Consider the following 22,345-nt stretch of genomic DNA (forward strand, 5'->3'; position numbering starts at 1 on the left):
CTGGATGTGGCTCTGGGTAACCTGATCTGGTGTATGATGTCCCTGCCCATGGCAGGGTGGTTGGAACTGGATGATCCTTGAGGTCTCCTTCATCCCCAACAATTCTATGATTCTAAAACAATGTTGGAGTTTAGGCTGGATGTGAGGAAGAAATTCTTCACAGAAAGAGAGATTGGCCATTGGAATGTGCTGCCCAGGGATGTGGTGGAGTCACTGTCTCTGGTAGTGTTTAAAAACAAGACTGGATGAGACACTCAGTGCCATGGTTTAGTTGATTAGATGGTGTTGGGTGATAGGTTGAACTTGATGATCTCTGAGGTCTTTTCCAACCTGGTTGATTCTATGATTCTGTGAATTTTTTTCTATTTCTGTGATTCTGTATGAATGTCCTGAGATTCTCCTGACTATCCCAGTCCAAATTAACGTATAAGGACTTCATATAAACATATGCTTATATGTCCTCTGCCTCTCAATCTCTTGCTCACCTTGAGATACTTCTGGATGCTGTAGCTGCTTATTAGCTGGTGTGGCCAAATTATCTTCTTTTGAGAATTGCTGCCAGTGCTTGTTCAGTGCAAGTTTCTGTACAAAGCAGCTGAATTTAGGTGCACTTTTTAAGAACAGAGATGTGTGTCTCATGCAGTCTGCCCTGACAGATCAAAATTCTTTGACTCAAACCAAATTTGTGCTGGAAATTTCCTTCTAAAATTCACCAGAACATTGTTTCTTGTACAGAAATGACATTTTCCACAACATTTCTAAGAAATAGCTTGAATATTTTGGCTGAAGTTTTCCCAGCTAGTTCTTGTTTGGGGCAGATGCAGCTTTGGAAAAATTTTTGCCCTCTCATTACCATCTGGCAAAGCTTGAAGGCAACTTAAACCAGGTTGTTAAAATAGGAACTGCCAAATAGTACATCCAGTTGCAGTCCCTGTTTTGAGCATGTGGCTATAGCTGAAGCCATATATCAAGTTTATGAGTTTAAAACTATTTTTTTAAGGTATTAGAGCCACTGACTTATGGTGCAGCTTCCTGAGTAGCTGACACAGGAACTTCATCTTGGTGATTTCTATAAACTGAAGAAATTTAGTGGTGAGGTAAGATCACTATGGACTGCTCTGTATTGTCCTGTTACCTCATTTCCTTGATGGAAAAAAAAAGATATTAATTTGGCCTGAGAGCTTAGTTTAAACAGCTGAATGTTTGTGGTTGCATCTGGAGGAACAAGCTGATCCTGGTGGTTGCTCAGAATAACAAATTCAATGTCTTAAAAAGATCTGTGTGAAATGGCACTTGTTGCCAGTGAGCATATTGTGAGTGTGTGTGTGTGTGGGGCAGATAAAAGATACATGGGTGAAGTGCTGTGCTTGTTTTTTGTTCACTGTGAATCATTCTGGTTCTTTCTGAGAGGTCATTTGCCAGCAATGGTACTGACCATCTCCAGAGGTTTAATGATAGAAGGATCTACAGAATATTTGTTACACTCTACAGTCCACAGCACATTTCACAGCTTCCAAAAACAAAGCTTAGGTCCATCGTGAAAACCAAAAGCCACCAGCAGAATGTGCTAGAGGAAAGTGGCTGGAGTAATCGAGAGTGCTACCAGCCTTTTACTTTGAAGTTTACTTTGTGGGCTGGAGAACTTGTCAGGTGAATTTCCCAGGAGGCCCTGGAGAAGGGACCACACATTAAAAAAAAAAAAAAAAAGATTGAAAACAACCAAAGTATTTTCACACTGGGGCAGGAAGGAAGGAAGAAGAGGAAATCCCTCCTGTCCCAAACAGCTCCATGTGTTTTAACCTTGAGCATGTGAATCATCTCTTTTTTTCCCCAGTGATCCAATACTCAGTCCATGTAGGAACAGAACATTGGTCCTTTCAATGTGTGGACCTCAAACTGGGTTAGATAAGCCTATTCAGTTTTGTAAAATTGAAGTAAGAAATGGATTCTGGAAGAAGCCATGTAATAAATTAGTGGATGTTGCTGGTGCTCAGTTTTCCCTGGATGGCTCTGAATCATTTTTTGGGGAAGCCATGGCTTGGAAGTCCACAGTAGCAATTATCACAGGCAGATTGACTAAAGGCTAAGAGATTTTTTGGAGATACTCTCTCAGCTGACTTTCAGCTGGGATGTAGTCTCGAGCTGGACATGATGTCATCGGTGACTGGAGTAGGTGTTGGACTTGGCCCTTGAGGAAGGGAATTCCACCTGGTAATATCTCTGTGGCAGGAGGAAAAATAACAGACCCTGACGTTCCTGTAGAAAGCCACGTAGCACTGTACTGCATGGTCAATTTTGGAAGTTGTCCTGGATCACTTTTTGGACAGGATGCCCATTAGGAACAAATTAGAACAGAAGAAAGAGGAATAGTTATTATTCTTGCCTAAAAACAAGCAGAGTATTAAGCTTCATATTACATTTAAATATAGTCACAGTCAGTCGTCACTTCCTTCCATGACCTTGAAATTTACCAGTTGAAATGGTGTTTTTCAGGCAGTTATGGAGGTTTAATTTTCTACTTCTAGTTCCTGTCTGTTTCCTTTCTTCCTGCCATAGAGAAAATAAACCATCTCATCAAGCTCTGATGCTTGAGATGTTTTCATCATATTACACAAAAATCTGGCTTCACAGTCTAGCTTCCAAAAGCAATGAATGATTATGTTGCAAAGTTAAGTTAGAGAAATTATCCCTTTCCCAGAAATAGTGCCTGCTGACAGTGGAAATCTGTGCTAAGGGTCCTAAGAGAGGTAATCAGGCTCTAGCACCAAGACTTCAACACCAAAGAAAATCCTGTGCAAAAGAACCTCAGCTGAAGTGGAAGACAGTTTATTACACGTGCCTGTGTGCTGTCAGAGTTTCAGCAGGAGGTCTCCAAGTACCTTCTGCAACTTGTTAAATGTGAATATTTCAGGATCATTAGAGTGGAAGGCTGAGGGACTGGGGATTTTATTTTCAAAAGCTGCTTCGCCGGCAAGAAGAGAGGCAGTGGTCCTGAAGAAACAAATCTCTCCAAGCCATATGTGGATGGAGATGTTTATTCTCTTTGAGGATATTATAACCTGTATACTACGCCCTTTCAAGTACTAGGAATGGCCAATCCAGGAGTGTATTTGTAGCCATGATTCCTCTCTAATTTTTTTCTTCCAAAGTGGCTGACACTGAGTGCATTCCTGAAAAAAATACTCCTAACAATACATACATATAGCAATTAGCATATTCTGAACTGAATAGCATTCTCTCTTCACAGTATGTTAATGAACTGTAGAAGAAGATCATCTTTGGCAGGAGCACTGCAGAGGTATCCCAACAGCAAGGGCAAGGCTGAGAAACTTTCTGGAGTGGTTTGCTTAGCTGTTTATTGATCAAGAGCCAAAGGCACTGCTTGTCATCCTTATTCCTGTTGTCCTGCTCAGATGTTCCCTTTGGTTTTCTGATGCTGCCTATTTAATGCCATATTATCTTTAGATCATAATCGCACTAAACAATACTTGTTACTGTTTAATGTTCTGTGAAAAGGCAGTGTATCTTGCTAGTCTAAAGAAGCAGCAAAGAACAACCAAGAGAGGAGAGGTGAGGGAAGTGAAGAAAAACACCCCATATACAGAAACAGTGTGAGAGCAGCCATCAGTGACTTTTCCTTTTCATGATAAATACAAATGATGAAGAATTGTGGTTATTCCTTCTTGTTCTAAATTGGTACTCTTGCATTTTGTACAAGTGGCCACACAGCCTGGTGTGGAAAACTGATTCTTGCTCATAAATTGGTGAAAGTGAATAAAATCTGCCAGACTGAAGCACACTTTTGCCCAAGCCCATTTGGGGAGCGACCTCAAAGATTGGGGCTGGGACCTACCTCCACCACCAGCTGCCTGCTCCTGTTGGAAAATCTGTATGGACTCATATATACTAGAAAAGGAAGGAAAAGACATTTCACCAAACACGTAAGAATATACTTTAAATTATTGAATATTGCTCAAGAAACCTTCAAAACTGATGCTCCTGCTGTTTATGGGACTTGTTCTTTTCCAGAATCTAGTCCAGTGCTGACAGCTGGAGGGAGGTGTTTGGGCACTTGCAGGGTAATTGCTGTAAGCTTGGAGAGCTTTTACACAAACCTTATTCAACACAGCACCCTAACATAGTGCTTAAAACAGATATGATGTAGCAACGTGGTACTTGGAGGTATGGAAATAGTCTTGCCAGAGGGTTTTCAACGTGTGAATTTACAAGGTGCTAGATCCTCTCATCTAGGCTCCCCATCCCACCAAAGGTTGGACTGGTTGATCTTGCATGGTCCCTTTCAACTTTGTTCTCTGACTTAAGAGAATGTTGGATCAAATTGGTTAATCTTTTAAACTGATAGAACAAAATTTAGTATTTTTATTGCAGCCTTCAGTATTTTTGTGGTATAATTATGTTTTTTTGGTTAGAAGTGATAGATACGAAAGTGGGACAACTCTGCTAACTCCTGTTTTTCTTCAGGGCTAGTTCTTTAGCTGTACTGCTTAATTTTGCTAAAGTGAGGTGCAGCTGGAAATGAATCTCAGATGTCTACAGTCTAATAATGACCATGGAAATGTTCTCGGGATTTTAATACTGCCACACCTTGTAATCATGAATCTTACGCTGGGAGAATTCAAAGTAGTGCCAGGGAAAATGCTCATAAAATAATCAGGTATGTTAAGTGGATTATGGTTGTAGACAAAAAGCAGTAACTGTTGAGTAGTAAAATAACAAGGAGATGAAGCTAGACATACAAAAGATCTTGGCTAAGATTGTTTAAGAAGAGTCACCCATCAGCATTCTGTAGGCTCTGGCCTTCAGAGCTTGCAGGATTTTATCCAGGCAGTGGCTGGGAACAGAACATAGACACTCTGCCAGCCTCAGCCACAAAGCCATCTTTCATCACTTAAAGTGTATATATGTATGGACCATGAGAAGTGGGAAAGTTTACAAATATTCACGTGCAGCATGAGCTGTAATATCTGTATCTGTGTTTACATGTGTGTGTGTATTTTCAGGTAGATATTTCCAGACACATTATTACTCCTGTTGATCAGGATCAAGGTATGAGTGAGATGAATCCAGTGATGGTTTACACCCTTTTCTTTGTAGGGTGTAAAGGTTACAGCCTTTTAAAGACCTCATTTTAAATTGTCATGAAACTTTTAAGTTAAACCCCTCCTTTCTTATATATTATATATGCCTTAGTGATTGCTTTGTGTGCAGTGCTATCTTACCTTAAAGACATCCCCAACAAACAAAAAACCAAACCAAAGCAAGACCAGAATACTGAAGAAATAGGCACAAGCATTTTGGTGGTGGTGGCTGTTTATTTGTTGCATTCTTTACTGTCAAACTGTGCTCACTTTTCTGTAAGCAAGTTTTGTTTATGGGATGTATTTAAAGCACTCTTGCCTTTGGTCAGAGACTTGGAGAGTTCACTTTTCTTTCCAGTGTGGGTAGATTATTTTCAATTATTATTGACATGGGAAAACTAGGAAGTAAAACCTAAACTCTGTGTGTGTGTGTTTGGGGTTTTGGGGTTTATTTTTTGTAAAAAAGTCCCTGTGGCACAAATCAAATATTTAATCTTAGAATAACTGCACTCTCAGTGGGTGCATCCTAAGTCTGAAACAGCTATTTGCAAGCTCCTGCCCATTAAATAAACACTGAGCTTTTATGATACATGGCATCTGTTTCAGAGCTCATCTCCACATGGCTTCCACTGTGCTAGTGGAAAAGTTCCCCTCTAAACAACTTGTATGTTTCTGGGCAGGGATTGTGGGTCTGTGAGCTTCATCTTAGAGGCAAACCAGGTGTCCCAGTCAGCAGCCCTTTCTTGTGTGTCTGCTCTACTGCCAGTCCCAGCCCATGCTGCAGTAGCCTGTACAAGAGCTGGACAACCTGCAGGTGCTGTGGCAGAAGGTGTAACATTCTGGCTCTTGGGTAAATGATCACCTGATCCATCCCTGTGATTGTCTGTAGTTACAGTCAAAAAATCTTCTCTTTTCACTAGGAACCAGCATGATACTGTGGATGGAACTATTCCTAAAGTTTTCATGCTGGTCTCTGAATGTCCATGTAGCTCATACCCATTACATTCAGCCACCAACTGCTGTCTGTCTCTCAATGGAAATGGATGGATAAACTGGTTTACTTTATTTTCCTTGAGCTGTCAAATACATTTGCTGCATTCTTTATGGTGAGTTAGTGACTTTGTGTCAGGTTTCTACATTGCAATATATTTGTTTAAAAGTATTTATTTTCTGGCAGTGCTGACCTACTTTAAATGCTGCAGGGTGCTGCTGCCTCCATGGTTTTTTCAGCAGCCAGTTGATACCATCAGAGAGTTTTGTACTTCAGCTTCTAAACCTTTGATGACATTTTAACTGCTCATTACCTTATGGAGGCAGCCACTTTATACATTCCTAGGTGGCCTCTTGCTTCAGTTCAGAGTTAATGGTTACTATTTATTGCATACTTTAAACCTGTGTGCAGCAAAGTTGCTATGTGTGCATAGTACCTTAGAAAACCTAGATTCCCCAACATGAAGAACACACTGTCCCTAGCCAGGCTGTGCATGTGTCTGAGTTTGTGGATAATTTGTCTGTGCCCTGGAGTCATGGGGACAGCTTAGATGAAATAAATCAATGTCCAGTGTGACTGAGTCCTGAGACAGGTGGCAAACAGCAATGAGATTCAAAGAAAATAAAACATACTGTGAAGTGTGCAAGAGCATTTTAATTCCTGAGTAGTTGTGCTGTGCTGTTACTGTAGTGAGGTATTTTCTTCTGGGTAAATAATTTGTGCCCTCCAGGGAGCCACAGATGTGCTGCAGCATTATATGTACTCAGCCACAAACTCAAAGCCAGGGTTAAAATATTAATGACAGTTCAGGTGTGGCTGGTTTTGTGTGGAGATAATTACCATCACCTTTCTTTCTTTGCTGCCTTATTGTTCCACCCCATTCCCCTGGCTTTTTGGCATCAACTCCCCCATCCCCATTGATGTCATAGTCCCCAAGAGCAGTGCACATTGCCAAGGGAAGCACAAAGCAGCCTAAAGGCAGAAGGATCAAGGAGGCAGCAGCAGAACTGGGGCATTGCCATTCATCCATACTGCTGTTGCCATGTCCTCAAGGAAGTGATGGTCCTTAGAGATCCCACTCTGGGACCAGTGAAGCTGAAAAGTCATATTGCACAGTATGTGATCTCTTGGATCCCTAAAAGAGTCTTCTTTATGCACATAGATGCATAATGATTTAGTGGTGAAACCTGTGGTTGGAGCTCTTACTCTTAACTCACCAGTTCGTACTCCAGTGTATTTTTCTCCCATTTCTGGATGCTGCAGTATCATCCTTGTGGTTTTTTGTGGGACTATTTCTGTCCCACAAAGGGTGTTTCTCAGCCAACCCTGTAAAAGGTATGCTAGAAGCAGGGTAAGACCTGTCTCCTGTCTTGGAGGACTTTTCAAATTCAGTTAAAGGAGAGAAGTGCTGGCCTCCATGACCTGGCCCACAGGGCATAATTCAGGTCATACTGAGATCACTGCCCTTGGGTTTTGCACAATTCTGATTCAGAACCTACCAAGAAGATGCTGATAGCAGTGTTGCAGCCCCTCTGAATGCCTTGGGCAAAGATGAATGAGGAATCACCAAGACACCAAGTGTCCTACATCAGTTTTACAATCTGATTTATTCTTCCTTGGAGATCAGGACATCTCCAAGGGACTTCACCCTATCATAGAGGATTACAATCTGAAGTCTCAGAGTTCTTGAACACTGTGTCCTAGCCCAGTCCTCATAAATCTCTCTATTGCATCAAGACCTCCACTGACCTCAGGCACAGCACAAGTCTGAGGTAACACTCCTCCAGGTGTGCCTCCAGCCTCCTCCTCCCTACCTCCCTCCCCACCATCGGAAAGAGGGACGAAGTGGGGAAGGGTTGTGTGGAGCAGGACACATGGCTGCTGTTGCGCAGTCGCCAATGCTATCACTGTATGGACACCTGATCTTCAATATCATTTGTGTTTGAGCATGAATGTAAATACAGATTAAAAAACCCATCTGCTTTCTTCCTGCTGGGGAACTAGACATATTAATTTGAGCAGCTATCCTGGGTTTGGTACCCAAGCTGACTGAGGCATCTCTGGGGCAGTGTGATCCACCTTCATTGCAAAGCTTTGCAGGATGCTTCCTCCCCTGAGAGGGACAGGGACTTACTCACTGGGGTTTGGTGTTTCTCACATGGACGCTCTCCTGACTTGTCAACAGTGAGTCAGAAATCCCAGCTATTTGATTCATTGCTTGGTAGAGCATGCTGAAAAATTGTGAAACAAAAAACTGTGACTGTTTGAAATTAATAAAGCAATAAACTGGGTTTTATTGTTCATGGGATTCTTTTCTCCTCTCTCTTTCCATTTCATACTAGCTTCACCACCCTGATTTCCAGTTCTGTCTGATATGGGGGCACAGACTTTATGGTTCATCCCTACCTCTTATTCTTGGGGCTTAATGTGGTTTTTTCCCTCTTGTGCTCCCTTTTCCAGGTCTTGCAGATCACACCTGCCCTTTGCCAAACATCAGCTCTTGAGAGAATACTTTGGATGTCCTAAAAGCTGGTGTAGGTTATTCTGCAGTTCAGAAATGTTCTCCCCCCTTTTCATCCTTCCCTTGGCTCTGCTGATCTCCTAACTACTGCTGTGGCTTTCTCTGCCTTTCAGGCAGCTACTTTCTCACCTGAGCATTCCTTAAGTGCATTAGCTTCTTGGCTGCAGTGGTGCACATCTGCATTGCATGTCACTTTTGGTTGCTGCTCTGTGTACTCGGAGCCAGGATAGGGCAACCATGAAGGTAATGACTGCATTCCTTGTAAAAAGATGACAAATCTTTCTTAGTTACACACTGAGCAAAAGCCTTGCTCTTCCATGCTCTGGCTCACCACATGCTTTGGTAATTGCTATATTCTGCCCTCTTTTTAAGTGGTACCTTCACAGACAGTAGCTCCATTGGTTTCAAGGGACCGCTTGCCTAGTAAGAACAAGGAAACTGTAATGGAAGCAGGCCCTATGAACTAATCTAATTTATGCAGTACTTACAAAACCACCAGCTCTTTGTGGAAAATTATTGAATATAAATAACACCAACCAATAGCCAGACATTTTCAGTCTCCTCTGGGAAATTGTGTAAGGTTGCTTTACTGCCAGTTTGAAATTTATAAAACTTTAGGCTTGTACGTGGACCAAAAAGATGAAATAGAGTTGGTGTTTTGGAACTGCTTGAGGGAATTGTGCAGGAACTGTGTGCAACAGGATCTGACACTGATTGAGGGTCTGGCTCTGAATTTTTACAAACCAGAATTGTTAAACTCCTCAAATGGGAAAACAAGATACAGCTGGTACAACACTCACTGTTCCAGTTCAGCAAGTAATTTTGTAACTTTACACTGGTGAAAATGTAATCGTTACCAATCTGCTTTCCCCATAGTTCGGTCTTTGGACCCCAAGTGAGTATTTGATTCGCTGTCAAAGGCCTTTTCTTCTCCAGTACTACTCCTGCTAAAGTGTGAAAATTGTATGGCCAATCCCATGAGTGAGTGATCTAGAACTGCTCCAAAATTAAGTCTTTTTTTAAAGACCTGTATTTATGACATGAGTAATGGCTGCTGAGCTTCAAATGCAGATACAGAAGAATTAAAAAAGAGAACTTTTACATCTGACAAATTGATTTGCATAGGATGTTGATTTTATAAGGCATTTTCTGGGAGCTTATACATTGTCCTTGAAACATAAAGAAACATTTGTAATTTTGGATCTCTATTCATACAGACACCTAGAACATGCCCAAGAGGTATGGTTGGAAACGATTTAATGAGTTTATTGGGGTGATTTCTCATGTTGCACCAACTTGTGCAAGATGTTTCACACTGACTCACTGCTGCTTTTTGCCATTGGGGCTGCTGCATTTCAGTCCTGAGCCGAAGCATCTCTGATCAGAGGTTATGCGCTTGAAAACCCAGTTTGAAACCAGTGTTTATTCAGAAATCAGGTTGGTTTTTTTCCCTCAGATCTTCACTAGTTGCCTAGTCAGCCACATCTGGGTGCAGGTATTTGAACCAGGAATATTTCAGTAACAGGAGAGGGTTTAATTAATTCATAATTAATACAGAAATATTTATTTGACACCTTAGGCCTGTAGATTCAGGAGTATCTCGGGCATTTTTGTGAGGACACATCAACATAAATGTGAGTAGTCATTAATTAATAGTAAGAAATGATACCAATAAAACCCTTCCACCTGCTTTTCGTCCCAGAAGGATGGAAGAAAATTGCACATTATTCAGTGTTTTTCATGGATGTCAGAAACTGGACAGAAACCAAAACCTAGTTCAGCAAGTATTTATGAAACAGTATCTAAACCATTAACTGTTCTGCTTATCTGAGATACAGTTGTGCAATCTGTTTCTCCTGCTTTGCACTCCTTAGCCATAGATGGGGGAGGAAAAAGCATGGTTTTGAGTTAGGATGTGTGCCAAGTCAGACTTATAGACCAGAAGCAGTTTTGAAGATTAGTTAAAAATAAATCCACACCTTAATAGATCTGAGTGATTCTCACAATTGGCTACATCAAATTGAGCTCTGTGAGTGGTCTGAAATGGATGATTTGGGCATATGGGACATTTTCCTGGCTGCAAATACCTCTTTTATTTGATCTGATGTCAAATCAAAATAATCCTTTTAAGTTAGCTGTACAGGGAAGCATTTGAGCTGAACCTTGCTTTGCCGTCTGGCTTGTAGGACAACATTTTTTATTCCAAGATGAATCCAGCCTTCCCTTTTGCCCTCTCTAGGTCAACCACAGATAACTTCCTTTCTCCTACAGCTCAAGAAGGAGAGATACAAATGTATTTTACTTGCCTCAGCTGGTTGGTGGGTTTCTCTGATACCCCCAAAACAGAATTTAAGAGGAAACTTGTTTATTTGTTTAACCTATTTGTATATTTTTGCATGAATAAAATATTAATTTAGCTGGAGAAAACTTCTAAATGCAAAGTATTTGGTCATTTCTGTATTAAAAAGGGCTGCTACTGAGCCTGCTTTTAAATGGATTGAGCAATATTTGCCATTTGTGAGTGAACAATATGCCCCATTTTCAGCTTTTTAGCTCCAAAGGGACTTGTTTTATCAGATGCACTTAGCACAGTGAGGATAGGGAGGACAGCAGCTGTTTCCTAGGATGTACACTCTTGTCTAGCACATGAGGACATCAGCTGGACCTCACCTCTTTTGCTGCTGAAGAAAAACTCTGGCCTTGAATCAGTGGCAGCTATTATTTGATTTATACAGAATTAAGGGCAGTGCTGGTTTCACTCAGTTGCAAAGTGCTGCAGGATCATGGGATGAATAGGATAAACAGACTGTGAGCATTATGCGAGCCAAGCTCACCTCACTGCAACGACTGAGCGACCAGTAGCCATTAATTAAAGCAAACCCTCCATGTTAAAGAGTTGCAATATATCACCACAAATGTTATTTTGAAATGGCCAAGAAAGCATTGGCAATGCTTCATGGCTCAGGATCTGGCCACCTGTTCCTCCAGAGCGGTGTCAGTTTGTTGCACGAGTATTTTGATGTCTTTTGTTAAAATACTGGAAGGCACAGAGATGGTCTTTCTGCCTTCTGCCTTCATGTTAGCTTTGTTCTACCAGAGGTGACCTCATCTGTGGCAGCCTTTGATAGTGTCTTGTCCAAGGATATGGTCCCATGGTCTGGGGACTGATTACTTTGCCAGAAAAGGACAGTGGATGATTGACTGGTAGAGTAATCAAAGCTGAACACGATTATAAGGAGGGATTTGTCAAACAATTCTCATTGAAGAAGAAACCTCAGATCCCCACCACTCCTCAGTTCCTACTGGAAAAGTTTGCATTGGTCTCCCAGCTCTTGGTGACATGATACCCTTTCAGAAGCTCTGCTCTTCGCTTTCTTTTTAACAGTAATGTTATGCTTTGTACCTGGACACTGTATTTTCACAGTGAGGTCTTTAAAATAATTACAAAGTCAATTAAGTCTTCCCCTGTTCATGCTGCAGATGGGAAAACTTAAGCCCAGAGAAGTAATGGGACTTTGGAGAGGTGCAAAGTGGACTTGTGGCTAAGCGGGGAATGGGGTGGTTGTGGTGCAGCAGATACTCCAGCAGGTGAAAATGCATCTGCTGCTCTGTGCTGCCGTCCCCTAAGTACTCGATGCTGATGCAGATGCAGCCTCAGTTATCTGAAAGTTCTGCTATTGCAAACCGATCACATTCAACACGTCTGCGGTTATTTGCACTCTCCAACCTCCCTTCTGCACCCGCCACATTTAGCTAATGCACCAGCGACCTGCTCCTACCGTCCTTGCGCGCCGCTGGCCCCCTCCAGAGTTAATGTGGCAGGTTGCTGCAGTCGGGTAATCAAATGCTGCGATGCCTAAAGCATTTCTGGCAGGGAGCCTACAGCGAGGGAGAAAACCGTCGCCTGCCTTTTTCTGCGTTACCTACTGCTCCTGCCACCCTCTCGCAGCGCAATGGGAAGGAGGAACACACCCAGCCCTGGTCCCCATCTGTTGCAGCATCGGCTTCACTAGCAGAGCCCAAGATGTTTAAATGCGCTTGCCTTTAGGGAGAAGCTTTGAATGCAGTTCTTCAATGGATGTTTCCAGCCAGACTGCAGGATTTTTCAGACCTGTAAGTCAGAACGGAGCTTGACTGTCTGTGGGTTTCTTTGCATTTGAATATTTTTTTTTTTCCTCCCAATTTATCTGTCTTAGGTAGGGGAATAGGTTTTGCATTCACTTAGGTGGATCCCTGAGTGCACTGCAGGACTCTGCTGAGAGGCAGGCATTCTTCAGACTGTGTAAGAAATGCATGGTTCTCGGGTATTTGTTGTTGTTTTTTTTTTCATCATGTTTTGTCTCTTTGTATGCATGGCTGGCACAGAGCTCCGGTCCTGTGTTTAAAGCATCTAATTACAATAGATACTCAAAGGCTGAACATAATGTTCTTTCATCTGGTTAAAGAATGTAGCTTGGGTTGTTGTGGTGGTTTTTTGTTGGTTGTTGTTGTTGTGTTTTTTCCCTTGCATAACTTTTCCTTAGTGTTTTGGAAAGAGAGATTATCTATTGGGGGGGTGGTGGTGGTGGTGTGTTTATTTAATTTCAATTTAAAACCATCTGGTCTCTGCATCCTGCAATGCCTGGTTTCTCACACTGCTTGTCTTAGAGCAGCCTGAACTGCTGGGTATCTAATTGTCATGGCTAATCATTGTAAACCCCAAACTGCAGATGTTAGGGAACTCCTGTTTTGCTTATTGATTTTAATTTTATATTGGATGAGATTTTTCAGGATAAAGAGACATATTGCAAGGTTCCTGTGCTCTTCTTGCATTTTTGCCTTTCCACTACCAGCATTAATGCTGAGCACATGCAATTTACCCTGCAATTAATGGATCTGTGAGATAATGAATGTCCAATAATGATGAGAGTGACTCTTTCCTGGGAACAGACTCAAAAGCCTGAAGGGTTTCAAGGTGCTCCTGTAGTGGGGTGATGGGAGGAGTCTAGTGAATAGCAACTGAAATTTATTCCAGTGTAAGATGTGTTTTGCTTGCTGGTCACTGTGGTTTAGCTGCTGTTATGGACCACAAGAGAGATTAGAATGTCTGCCTTTGGAGAAGAGATTTCACACTCAGCTCTATCCCCAGTGTGGGATGAAGAGTCGTGAGTCTAGGAGAGTCTGGGAAGCAGAGGCTGCACTGACTTTGAGCAGCCCTGGGTGGTGAGTGAAACCTGAAGTTGCTGAAATTAGGAAGGGGAGGCAGTAGCATCTGTCAGAAGACAGAAGGATGGGCAGGAGGCTGAAATGGATCCTGCTGACATGCATCCAACCCTTGATCCAAAGAAGGCAATGAGAAATCCATCAGGGCTCTGTGGCACTTCATTTGAGTCCATTTTTATTAGTGGGAGTGGAATAAAAATGTATTTGTTTTGAAAAACACCAAAATATCACACCCCCAAACCCAAGCCCATCAACATGTACCTAGGATGTCTGGCACTCATCAAGAAGAAATTAGGAGAATTAAAAGCAATGTTATTACAAGCCTTTATAGACAAACCACAAAGTTGTTGTAAATCACCTGTAGCTAGAGTTTGCTTCAGGCAGCAAACAGCCTGAAGGAGGAGAAAATTCCTGTGTCATTTCAGCCTGTTTGGCCACCCAAGTAGATGCAGTGACAAGCTTATTTGCAGCCAAGAACTACTTCATCATCTTAAAAGAAATGGTAGTTAAAAGCTCTGAACCTTGTCTGTACACAGGTTATATGATTATGTATGCTTGCCATATATATTCTCTTGTATGAGAGCATGTTTTATACGTGTAACAAAAATGATCTCCTGTGAGATGAGCTCTAGCACATCTACATCTGGGAGAACACAGCCACCAGTGAGATCTGTTTCTGTTTCACCCTGTCAGTGCTGATGTTTTAGCTTTTAGAACTGAAATATATATTTTTATAAACTTATCCATCCTCTTCATCTAAGAGTCATAATTCTGATAAGTATTTAATGACTGCTAGTGCCTGATTGCAGCTCTAAGTCAATTCCCATTCCTAATAAATTTGAATGCATACTAACAGTCATTTAACTATTCAATGCATAGAGATAGGAATTAGCATTCTTGATGAGAAAAAAAATAACCAGTGTCCTATTAGGGCCATATTATTTGTATGAACTTAGGTTTTGGTAGTAAAATACAGATAAAAAGCAAAGCAAGAATAAAAAAAAGGTTATTCTGACTCAAAATGTCCCAGTTGTGGATCTAGTTCACCTTGATTAAAAAAATAAATAAAGGGTTGATTGCCTTTTGTTTAATTTCATTTGCTGCTTGAGTGCTTGTTTGGAGTCTTGTGGGAGGCTTTTGGTGACGCTCCTTGGCCGGGTGGTTGTCCTAAGTGGAGTGACCCACAGGCAGAGGCTCTCCCCTGTGCCTTGGTTTGGTAATCCCAGTCTGAGCTTTTTTTCTTTTGGTGACAAATGGGTTTGGACTGTCTGCCACATGGCTTGGAGCAACAGCCAGTTATAAAATGGCCTCTCCGACGCCAGGCTCATACTCTGCCCATCTGTCACCATGTCCAGAGTGTCTTGCTAACTTGGAAATGTTTCCCACACTCTCTGAGCAGGACCAAATGCTTCTTGACATATTTTGATGCACAAACTGCTGGCCAAATCAAATGCAGATTTGCCTCTTTCAGCTTACCAGCGTCTGCTGGGTTTCAAGACCATTGCGTAGGGCACAAATGAGTACTGGCAACATGTATACACAGATATCACGTTTAAGTTTTCAGCTGGATTTACCTGAATGTGTTTGCTTGTCTGTTCTCCACAGCATGTTTAGATAGGTCCACTGTAATTGTCATATTTAAATGGGTACATGAAGAATAAGATGGTTAAAGTCAGGAGATTTTTACTACAGGAGCCAGGAACTAGGAACAATTTTGGGGTTGGCGGGGAGGCAGGACCAAAACCAACCCTCCCCCCCAAAAAAAACCAAAAAGCAGATACCAGTGAAAGCCATAGCTCTTGAAAGAAGCTTGCATACATCTGAGGAAACATATGCCTTAAAATTTTATCATTGATGTACAATGATTGTAAAAAACCTCTCCGTGTGTGTTATTTCTGTCCTTCCCTTTCCATATGAGGATTATTTCCTAACTGGACCTACTGTGAACATCTATTTTCAGTGTTGCCCATTTCAAGTGAGACTGAGTAATGCCTTTGTTGTGTTCTTCCATTTACCTCATTGTTCACAAGATTTTCCAGATGGGTTAAAATTTTATCCCTGTTTCTTCCAGAGATGATCACTGATGTCTTCTGACACCTTTTTCCAAGCAGACCTGTCATGTTTCTTAAAGCACATCCCTTGAGACAACTTTAACGAGTGGCCACAGCTTGGTGTGAGGAGGCCTGGAAGTGTGAGATCTACTTTTCCTTGGACATTTCCCTTAGATCATGCCAATTGTCATGACAATCATGCTTTTCTCAGAGCTGCTATAGCTGGCCTTGTTTCATAAAAATTAAATTCTAGTTGCTTCAACTGGACACGATAGCTCCTTCATTTTCACTCCAGTGTGTGCTCACCCCATCAAGGAGTTAACCCTGTTTTTTAGACAACAGCCAAAGCTGTGTAAAGAAAATGTACTTCTTAGTTACACTTAGAAATGCCAACAGAGCTTAGGACTGCATTGTGCTACCCATTTTATGGATGCCCATAGTGTGTCTAGACTGCAAGCAAAGACATGATTAAAACTGGGCTTAAATTAGCCTGGTTGAGTCCTGACAGCCATACAACGGGAGCGAAAAGCTCCAAGTGAGCTAAATTGCTGGAGTATTTACTCAGCCTCCCACGGGGATCTTGCAGCCTATGCTAACCCTTGTGTTGTCATGGCTACACTTGATCAGTGCTGTGTGGAGCTGGGTGAAAGTGAGCTGGTGTAAACCACACTTGCACCTGCCTTGTAGGCATGTCCATAGTAAGATGCTGTCCCCTGTCTGGACAGCTTGTTTTCTAAATAGAGGGGGAAAGGGAAAATAAGTGATTTTATTCCTGCTTTATGGACAGTAGAGAGGGAAAGAGAAGAGACAGAATTAATTTGTCTTCTGTTGAATCATCCAAAGTTTAAACAAGCTGTCCAGCCTCTCACATACCAGGGGGATGGGAGCAAACTGCCTTTTGGAAATGCTGACTTTTCTGTGCTCTCAAAAAAGCATGAGGTAGATAACTAGAGTTTGGAGGGCTGAAGCTGACAGATCCTTGATCATCTTTGATACCTTCCTGGGAGTAAAACAGAAGGTCAGAGCAGGCAATGAAAATCTCATCACTTAAGTATATCCTTGAAGCTATTTGGGACTGGATATGCAGGTTTGGATTCCCCCAGGATTGAAGATGTAATTTCATTTATTAGTATTGCATGGCATTGCTAACTGGGAAAAGCAATAATGGTACCAATTCTCAGCATCTCTCAGCTTAAAGCCAGAGGTGGGACCTGTAGGACATACCAGATGGATTTAGGGCAGAGTATTGCACTATGAATGTGATTTTTTTCAGATTCCCTGTGAGAATTTGAGCTTTCTTCTGTCCTTAAGGGCTTTTTATGTTGCCAGCTTCAGGACAATGTACCTCTAAATAAGAAGTTCAGAAGATGAAGAATGAAACATCCATTCTTTTGGGGAAAAGAGAAAAGTAATTTAGCCTATGCAATAGAGCATACTGTATATACTGGTCATTTTTTACATGTGGTGCTAAAACTGTAAGAAACGCAATAGCCAAATGACTGTAAGCTTTGTAGATGTCAAATTGCTCTCTGCAGCTGCAGAGGGAAAACATGTCTAGGAAAAGGTGTCACGAAAGCATCAAGAATGGAATCTTCCTTAGCTGTGAGCTTCTATTCACATCTTCAGTACAACAAGCACAGAGCCATCCTCTTCTTCCTTATCTTGACTAATTTCCTCTTTGCTTTTACTTTTTTTTTCTTTCTTTTTCAGTTGAGAGACTACTTGATCAGAGCAGGTCCCTCACTTGTCTGGCTTTCCAGCTATAAGCTTTCTTCTAATTGTTAAGATTACTTATGGTTATTAACTGACAAGAATGTGAAGAGGAGACAACAGGCAGCTGCCTTCCTAATGCACTGAACTGGCCAAAATAGTTGGAGTTCAGATATTTGTGGCAGAGATTTTCTGCCTGGTGTGAATGTCACCTTTTCTAGGAGAGATCTCTGGAAGTCCTTCTCAGATAAGGCCATCAGCTGGAGGTTTTCAATTTTGGTTTTGTTTTGCTCTTCCTTGAGGAAATGTTTTTTGAAGATATTTTGCCCATAAAGAGTGGGGGAAACAAAAAATATAAAGCATGGTGACTTTTAGAGTAGCTGAAGTACAGAAATTATGTAGAAAACCTCCTGATGATCCTTACATAAATCCCTTTCAGATTGCTCCCATGCTGCAGTGTTTTAAGTGTTTTCAGTACATTATGGCAAAATCATCTTTTGTTTCCTGTGGCTCTGCTGTTTCACTGTGGCTGAAGTTATGTTTTACTGCAAATACGTGTTTTTCTCTGCAAAGGCACTGGGAGCCTGTGTCTCATTTATGTAAGACAATCATGAAAGTGCTGGAAAGTGTCTCTGTTGGCACTGAGTATGTGCCATATGAAGGGTAACATTTCCAGCCTCCTGCAGTCCTTCCTTATAGTCATGCATCTGTGTTTCTTAATTCCCTCATCTGACCACATTTTCCAGGTCTAAGGCACGTTATCTTCTGCTTTCACTTGGTGTCTCTTAGCTTTGGGTGCTTCTTGGAGGAAATGTCTCACCAGAGAAAGGTTTTCTTTGGCTGAGTACCCAGGAATAACACTTAGTAACTGTTTTGTGTGTGGATTGTGCTGTCACAGGGAATATTGAGATTTTCGTTTTTCTCCCTGACTAACTTTCTCTGCTGTTCTCTTGCTTTCTCTCTCTTTTCTTTTCCTTCCTTCCCCCCCCACCCCCCCCTTTTTTTTTTTGGTTGCTGTTTTTGGTTTTTAAGTGACATTTTGTAATTTGCACGTTTGCTAGGTTGTCCATCTGCTGTTGTAATAAAGATGCTGCCAGTCACCGTGCTGTGTGGTTTGTAGTGCGAAGGAGCTGACAAACCAGGCTGTCGTGTGCATGGAGATCATGTTCAGGCTTTGTCAGAGAGCCTCTAATGATGGTCTGGGATTTACTGATGAGGTGGAGAGCAGTGCCCTTCATCACAGCATTTCCATACAGCCCTGAGCTCACTGGATGTTATAAGCTTTATGGGGCTCCAGGCAGAACTGGTTACATCCCACCCCAGGCTATCTGTACTCAGCTCATCTGCAAAGGCTGAATCACCAAGATGACACAGTGGTGTTTCCTGGCAAGAGAGATAAGGCTTGATAGAAAAATTCATTTTTTCCATGAACAGTGTAGGAATGTGTTCTAGAGATTTAACTCTAAAATTGAGAACAAAACAAAAAAACAATCCAAAGTCTCTTGGCAGTTTTTGTTGACGAGCCTTGTCTACAACTTCCTAAGAAGAAAAAAAAGGTGAATTTGCTGTACATGGCTGGAGATTAATGACAGTCAGGATCAGTCAAGAGGTTTGGAACTGACGAGGGGTGTGTTGGAGGCTGTTGGTGTTCCATGACCAGGGTAACTCATGAAGAATAGCTTGGAACACAGCTGTTTTCAGGGAGCTATCAAGGACTTACTGGTTTCATCTCTCTCTTTATCCCCTTCCCCTTGAAGTTCCTAGTTATAGCAGTTTTTTTGTAAGCAAGTGGTTGCAATTGAAGACAGTGACCCATGAATGAGAACAGGGGAGAAGTGGCTTCAGTAGCTTTTAGTACTTTACAGCTCTTTAGTTTCTTTGGCAGCTGAAAGAAAAGTCTTTAAATTATGTTTAGACTGATTTTCTTATGCAAAGTTTTCGTATGTGAGTTTTTTGATATATTGAATAATCATCAGGTAGGTGGATGGGGATTTTCACAGGCTGACATCTGGGTTAGATTTCACCCACCCTTTACTCTCTGTCTTTTTAGATTATGCCTTTTTGGGGACTGAATATTTTCCATTTCTGCCAGGCACATCATTTAGGGTGATTTACACTCTATTATTTCAAATCTGATGCCTTATCCACCTTGACACTGGACTGCACACAGCTGATCCTGCACTGTCACCCAGGTGACTTACAGACCGAGCTGCCCCTGGCATCTTCGTGCTGCAGACAAAATCAAGCCTCTGTATTTCATTTCTACCATCTAAAATTCTCCAACCTACTCAATTGTTTTTTTTTAATATGAACAGCCTTAAAAGTAATAGCAAACAAATAAATTGGAATAGCCTTGTGAAGTACAAATCTGGCTTGCACAAATCTAACCAGCTTTGTACATCTGTTACTGCCCACTCCCATTGAGTCATACCGAGACTTAGTCACCAGCATCCTCAGTCTCACAGTACGACTTATCTATGTCTCCAAAACACATGCTGCAGTCTAGATGGCATGGGGGAGGGGGAAAAACCAAAGCAATGAGCAGCCTGCTCCTAAAGGAATAAAGTAAGTCTTGTTATACTATACTATGATGAGTATATTGATACAACAAAAACAAAGGGACAGAAATTCCAGTGTGTATCAGTTTTGAATCTTTCCTTGTGCAATAATTGAGTGATTTGATGTAAATCCTCAAAGGCTTCAAGATAGGATTGTTCTCAAAAGAAGAATAAATTTTCTGTTCAGTCAGAGATACTGAGCTATGCCCTCTATTTCACCGAGTTCAAACTCTGGATTCTGCTCACAGGCTATTAGCATATTCAGTGTGTTTGCTATTCAGAGTTTTACATAGGCTGTAATAGGTACAAATCCAAGGTTAATCTTAAAAATATCTGTGGTGTGGCAGACTGAGCGGCATGAAACTGTTCACAGCTGATGTTAATAGAAATCCTGACTGCCTTTGTCCTTGGTGGGAGAGTTGAAGCACTGATAGCTCAGTAACATTATCAGAGAGGGGGAGACCCTGAAAGCCTCCTTAAGGTGCACTGCTGAGGACTGCAACTTTCAGCAATTTTTTGTGAGATCTGGGCTCTTGTCAGCACTCATCTTAATTTCTCTGTGTCTTGTTTTCTTTGTTTATTTTATTAAAGGAGCTGTCTCCCCATATTGAAAAGCTGTTGTAGTAAAGTGTCACCTCCTGCTTGAGTTAGGTTGTAAAAAGAAACTGTAATGTCTGGCAGGCATTTCACATCCTTAAATTCGATGCAGCTCTAGCACAGATATAGAACTTCACGAAGCAGGAGCATAGTGTCTCATAGGTGACACCATCAGTAGTCAGGACCGCGTGATGCTACCTACGCTAGGACTCTGAAGTTGCTTCAAGCTGAGGAACCCAACTTTTTAGTAGAGATGGGCCGTGGAGGCTGCCATGAAGCTATCCCAACCTGAGTCACCTCTGGAACATGGCAAAACAGTTGACCATGCTCGTGGAACACAGTCCACTACCATGGGCACAGATTTAACATGACCATGTTGCTCATGGCCATCCCTTGCATTTGAAAGGACAGTGGTAAAGGATGGCAGTGGGGAGCTGTTTGTGAAGTACTCTTTTGATGTCCAGCCCCTAAATTTTGAACAACTGTTCATCAGAGCCATAAAAGGGTCCTACTTCCACCAATAATACCTTGGAAATGGGTCTCTGATCTGTCAATCACAGCATGCCCCAGAGTTCCTTGCTAGCAGTTTGGCTTCAACCATTGCAGAGAAACCTTATCAGCCTGGCTGCCAAAGTAGCCTTGAAACAACACAATAATACAAAGGAATCCTGTGTGTTCTGTGTTGTTTACTGGGTTCAAGGCTTTAGTGGTCTGTGACTTCAGCTTGAAGCCTCCGCAGCGGAATTGCTGGAAGCCCTCTTCTGACACCAAGGTCTCCAACTGCAGCAGCATCCAGACCAGCATGTCTGGGCAAGCCTTTTTGGCATGAATCCTCCCCAGTAAGGAAAGCAACAGTGAAACTGGCTGGAAAAGGTGGAAAATGGTGTGGCTAACCAGATCTTGTTCCTGTTGCTATTTGGCCATGCTGTTCCAGACAATATAGTTGTATCCTAAAATGTGGTTTTCCTTACTGTTCTCCACAGTTGTTCTGAGAAGAGGTTCTTTGTTTTTCCAGGATATAAAAGAACAAAAATTTTATTATTCCTTCTTTTTTCATAATCCCAAGTATTCTGATACATGTCTGTCAAAGGGAAAAGAGCTGGAAATTAGGAAGGATCTTTTAATAGGTGTAGGGGTAGCTCAGACAAGATTGCCTTAAAGTTAGTCTGACCTTTTGGAAGGGAAATTAGTATGAAGAATGTGCATCCTTCCAAATATCTTGTTTCCCCATCAAAGAAACAGGGAAGAAGTGGTAGAAAAGAAGTGCACTTGCAGATAGAATTATCCTTACATTCTTTGAAAACTAAATCAGCAGACAAGCCTGTTAAAAAGAATAAACTCATAGAATCAACAAGGTTGGAAAAGACCTCAGAGATCATCAAGTCCAAGCTATCACCCAACACCTCATGACTAACTAAACCATGGCTTCCAGTGCCACATCCAATCCTTTTTTGAACATCTCCAGGGACAGTGACTCCACCACCTCCCTGGTCAGCACATTCCAATGGCCAACTACTCCTTCTGGGATGAACTTTCTCTTCACCTCAAGCCTAAACCTCCCCCGGCTCAGCTTGAGACTGTGTCCTCTTGTTCTGGTGCTGGTTGCCTGGGAGAAG

General features: G+C 41.8%; 1 protein-coding gene across 3 annotated transcripts in view; it reads left to right on the forward strand.

The window, feature by feature from the left end:
* Window positions 1-22,345, forward strand: part of PRKAG2 (protein kinase AMP-activated non-catalytic subunit gamma 2) — a 185,101-nt gene that overhangs the window by 35,278 nt on the left and 127,478 nt on the right. Inside the window, exon 1 of one of the 3 annotated variants that reach the window (XM_054171408.1) lies at window positions 12,439-12,724. The exons of the other annotated variants lie outside the window; for them this stretch is intronic. Within the exon in view, the coding sequence (XP_054027383.1) occupies window positions 12,644-12,724 (81 nt within the window). The 5' untranslated portion in view covers window positions 12,439-12,643. Of the gene's footprint in view, window positions 1-12,438; window positions 12,725-22,345 lie in introns of those variants that run through there. 3 annotated transcript variants of the gene reach the window in all.

The sequence above is a fragment of the Dryobates pubescens genome, chromosome 21 (genome assembly GCF_014839835.1).
Source record: "Dryobates pubescens isolate bDryPub1 chromosome 21, bDryPub1.pri, whole genome shotgun sequence".
Classification (NCBI taxonomy): Eukaryota; Metazoa; Chordata; class Aves; order Piciformes; family Picidae; genus Dryobates; species Dryobates pubescens.